The sequence below is a fragment of the Phyllostomus discolor genome, chromosome 12 (genome assembly GCF_004126475.2).
Source record: "Phyllostomus discolor isolate MPI-MPIP mPhyDis1 chromosome 12, mPhyDis1.pri.v3, whole genome shotgun sequence".
NCBI lineage: Eukaryota > Metazoa > Chordata > Mammalia > Chiroptera > Phyllostomidae > Phyllostomus > Phyllostomus discolor.
The window spans coordinates 53,119,634-53,122,932 of record NC_040914.2 but is presented as its reverse complement, the minus strand read 5'-3'; the positions used below and the strand labels follow the sequence as shown (position 1 = coordinate 53,122,932).

General features: G+C 61.0%; 1 protein-coding gene across 1 annotated transcript; it reads right to left on the bottom strand.

Moving 5' to 3' along the window:
• Positions 1-205: 205 nt before the first annotated feature.
• On the bottom strand, positions 206-2,455 carry MT4 (metallothionein 4). The gene is made up of 3 exons (XM_028502082.2): positions 2,300-2,455; positions 997-1,062; positions 206-454 (listed from the first exon to the last, which is right to left on the bottom strand). The coding sequence occupies exons 1-3, from the start codon at positions 2,328-2,330 to the stop codon at positions 363-365; spliced, it is 189 nt and encodes a 62-aa protein (XP_028357883.1). The 5' UTR covers positions 2,331-2,455; the 3' UTR covers positions 206-362.
• Between the last annotated feature and the right edge of the window lie 844 nt (positions 2,456-3,299).

Sequence of the window (3,299 nt, the reverse complement as noted above, 5' to 3'; positions counted from 1 at the left end):
GACTTCCCCGGTCCCCCCAGCCTACCCTGTGCTTGCATCAGGAAAGCTCAGGTGGCAGGGGACAGCCCCCAGGCAGAGGTGCAGGACCCTGCGGGTAGCGGCCGCGTGCAGAAGGGTCGCAGGCTGGCCACCGCTGTCTCCGCACTGGAGTCAGCCCTTCGAGGTCCCTCCGGGTTAGGGTAAAACAGCTCTCTGCCCACCAGACAACCAAGAGTAAAAACTTTATTGCTTCAAGCACTTCACAGGAATGTCACCGCCACCGTGTTGGGGTGAATATACAAAAAGTACAATCCTTTCCACTTCTCTGCTAGCACTCCATGCAGACGCTTCCCGGGCCTCGCCCTCGGCGAGGCCCTTGCGTCTCAGTGGCAGCAGCTGCACTTGCTGGAGTCCCCTTTGCAGATGCAGCCCTGGGCGCACTTGGCACAGCCCGGCGGGCAGCAGGCGCAGCAGCCTGGAGGGGTGGGGAGACGGACAGGTCAGCCTTGGGTCCACACTGCTGTCTTACCCCTTCCCCTCCCACCACGTGGAGGAAGCGGGAAAAGAGGAGCCTGCCAGAGGCTCAGCCCAAGGTCATGACCACCCAGGGATGTGAAGTTGTGGGACGCCGGAGCTGGGGGGGGGATCTCAGAGGCCAGGCAGAGCCCATCAGAGGCCCAGAGGCTGGGAGGGGCTTGGCCAAGGTTATTGGACAGTGGCTGATCCGGGACCCAAACCCAGAGCTTCTGACTCCAGCCCAGGGCTCTCTCCCTTCACCTCTGGGCAGGCTGGAACCGCCCCTCAGCCCTGTTCCTGCTCCGAACCCCCGAGACACTGTGGATGCCCTCACCGCCAGGTGGGCTGCAGCCCCGGGGAGCCCAGCTCTCGTTTCAGATCGCTCCCAAGTGGGTAAAAGGCACCCAGAGGCCCTTCCTCCCCCCGTGGCTGGAGGGCTGAGGGCGGAGGTAACAGACTTTCCCAGCTCCGGGCCTGAGGTGCCCTGGTGGCCATACTCACTTTTTCGACATGTTTTACAGTTGCAAGTCGTGCATTTGCAGTTGTCTCCACAGAGGCAGGCTCCTCCTGGAAGAGAGGCCAGAGCCGTCGTACCCGTGAGGACTGAGGCGGAGCAGGGACCACCGGGCGCACTGCAGACCGCCACAGTGGCAGGATCCCCGGCTCTCCCTGGGCGGTGCTGGACAGGGGGACACGGACACGGCCGAGCATCCCCGCAAGTGGCGAGGACCATCCAGGGGTTCCCAGTCACAGTCCACGCAGGGAAACTGGGGTGGCTGCCTCAGCGACCCCCAGAATCCTCGTAAAAATATAGATTCCTAGGGCCAGAGTTTGACATGTTCTGAGTCAAAGGTCTTGGTGGGGAAAGGGAGTTGGTATTTTAAAACAACAACAACACGTGATTCTGCTGTCGAATCAGGGCTGAGAACCATGGGAGGAGGCGGACTCTCCCAGGCTCGGGGATTCCCAGGGACCATGGGAGCCTTTGTACCCCCCTCACTTTGCCCAGGTCCCAGGCAAGGGGGAGCCCTGAATGGTTGGGAGGGAGAGCAAAGGACATCAACGAGCCCAAGTGAGAGCCACAGGTGCTACTGTTTCCACATCACAGCAACCATCTCACTTTATAAAATCACCCCACCTAGTGCTTTGAATTGCGAGATGCTGGAAGCTCCTGTCTCTGGCAAGTTTTTGGCACAGACACATCCTGTGAAGGACCACAGAGGCCGGAGGGACTTCTTCATACCGTGTCTCAAGGCCATAAAACTTGGGATGGCTCTGAACTCCGGGCCCCCTCCTCCCGGCCAACGGCCTTCTGTGGCATTAGGCGGTGTCACAGACGCGGGAGTCCCCATGCACTTCTAACGACTCCCCGGACACCTGCTGGTCCTGTATGATTCCTGCACTTTCATAGCTTCCCTGGGAGGTGGGCACGGGGTCGGGGGTGAGCAACCTAGTCTTCAGGTGAGGAAATGGAGGCCTGGAAATGGTGAGTGTTAGAAGTGATGGCTGTGATGGGCTGAAACCAGGCAGCCAGGCTCTGGGCTTGAGCTCTTGAACCCCTGTCCTGGTGGCAGCCGTTAGGGGGTCCTGATGCTAGACACCCCCACAATCATTCTGGAGCCAGGCTATCACTTCTAGTAAATCAGGCTGGTAGCCAAAGGAGAGTGGGCGCTACCCCAGGGTCCCTAGTCTGAAACCAGCACCACTGGCGGCTCCTCACTGCGGGAAGAGAAGCGTGAATCAGACACCGGGAGGCTCCCTGGAGGAGGCTCCAGGGAGCCCAAGTGCGGGCATCCTCACTCACCAGCCATGCAGGAGCATTCCCTGGGGTCCATGGTCCAGGTCTCCGGGAGGCTCCAGCGCTGTCTCTGCTGGGGAAGGCAGGCCGAGTGAGCCGCTACCGGAGGCTGCCTATTTATAGCCGTGTAGCTGCAGGTGCAGGTTCACCCCGCCTCTCCCTGGGGCCAGACGCCGTGCACACGGCCCAGCCAGATACCACGGGCTGGGGGTTGGGGAGCGCAAGCAGCAGAAGGGCACAGGAGGGCAAGAGCAGTATAATCATTGAAGTGGCTTTTCGTTATGAGGTATGCAGGTGACTGTCCCCACCGACCTGCCCACCTGCTAAGGTGTCAGGGATCCAGGACCGAGCTCTCTGGCACCTGCAGGGCTCCAGCTGGCAGCTGCATCCACTGAGTGTCCCTGTCCTATGCATTCTGCTACCTGCCACTTCTGTTTGCTCCTTCGCCGGGGTCTGCTCCCGCCCTGGCTCAGGGTCCCCTTCTGTCTCCCCTGGGTGGGCAGGAGGGGCCGATCCTAGGTTCTGGGAGGTGGAAGGCCCCACGCAGACCCTCTTCTGGATGTGGGTCCCAGGCCCCATAGCTGAGAAGGTCCAAAGTCAGGGCCACGTGCAACCTCTCCTTCCAGGGCACGCACGGAGGAGCCAGTACTCATCCCAAGCCCACTGGCTGCCAAGGGTTGGCTCCGTCTCCTCCCTAGGTCCCCAAGGGCACGTGCACAGCCCATGTGTGTCCCTCTCAGCCTGAGGGGTGGCTGGGGGTGGCTCTTTGCCGGGGAGGGGGCAATCAGAATCTGGATGTGTGGGCTGGGTGCCCACCAGTGTGCGTGAGGCCTCTCGCAGTGAGGGAAGAAGCTAGGTGTGGGAGGAGAAGGGACATGGGCCACAGGTTGGGGATCGGAGCCACTGGGCAGATCTGGCACCTCTGCGTTCCAGTGTGGGCACCTGAGAATCAGACATTTGAACTTGGCCATCCGGGTTACCCTGAACTTCACTTTGTCAAGGTAAG

Coding starts and splice junctions, on each gene's coding strand:
- MT4 (XM_028502082.2), bottom strand. CDS start 2,330: ATGGACCCCAGGGAATGCTCCTGCATGGCTG. Junction 1,063..2,299: donor GGAATGCTCCTGCATGGCTG/GTGAGTGAGGAT, acceptor CCTCTCTTCCAG/GAGGAGCCTGCCTCTGTGGA. Junction 455..996: donor CTGTAAAACATGTCGAAAAA/GTGAGTATGGCC, acceptor CCACCCCTCCAG/GCTGCTGCGCCTGCTGCCCG.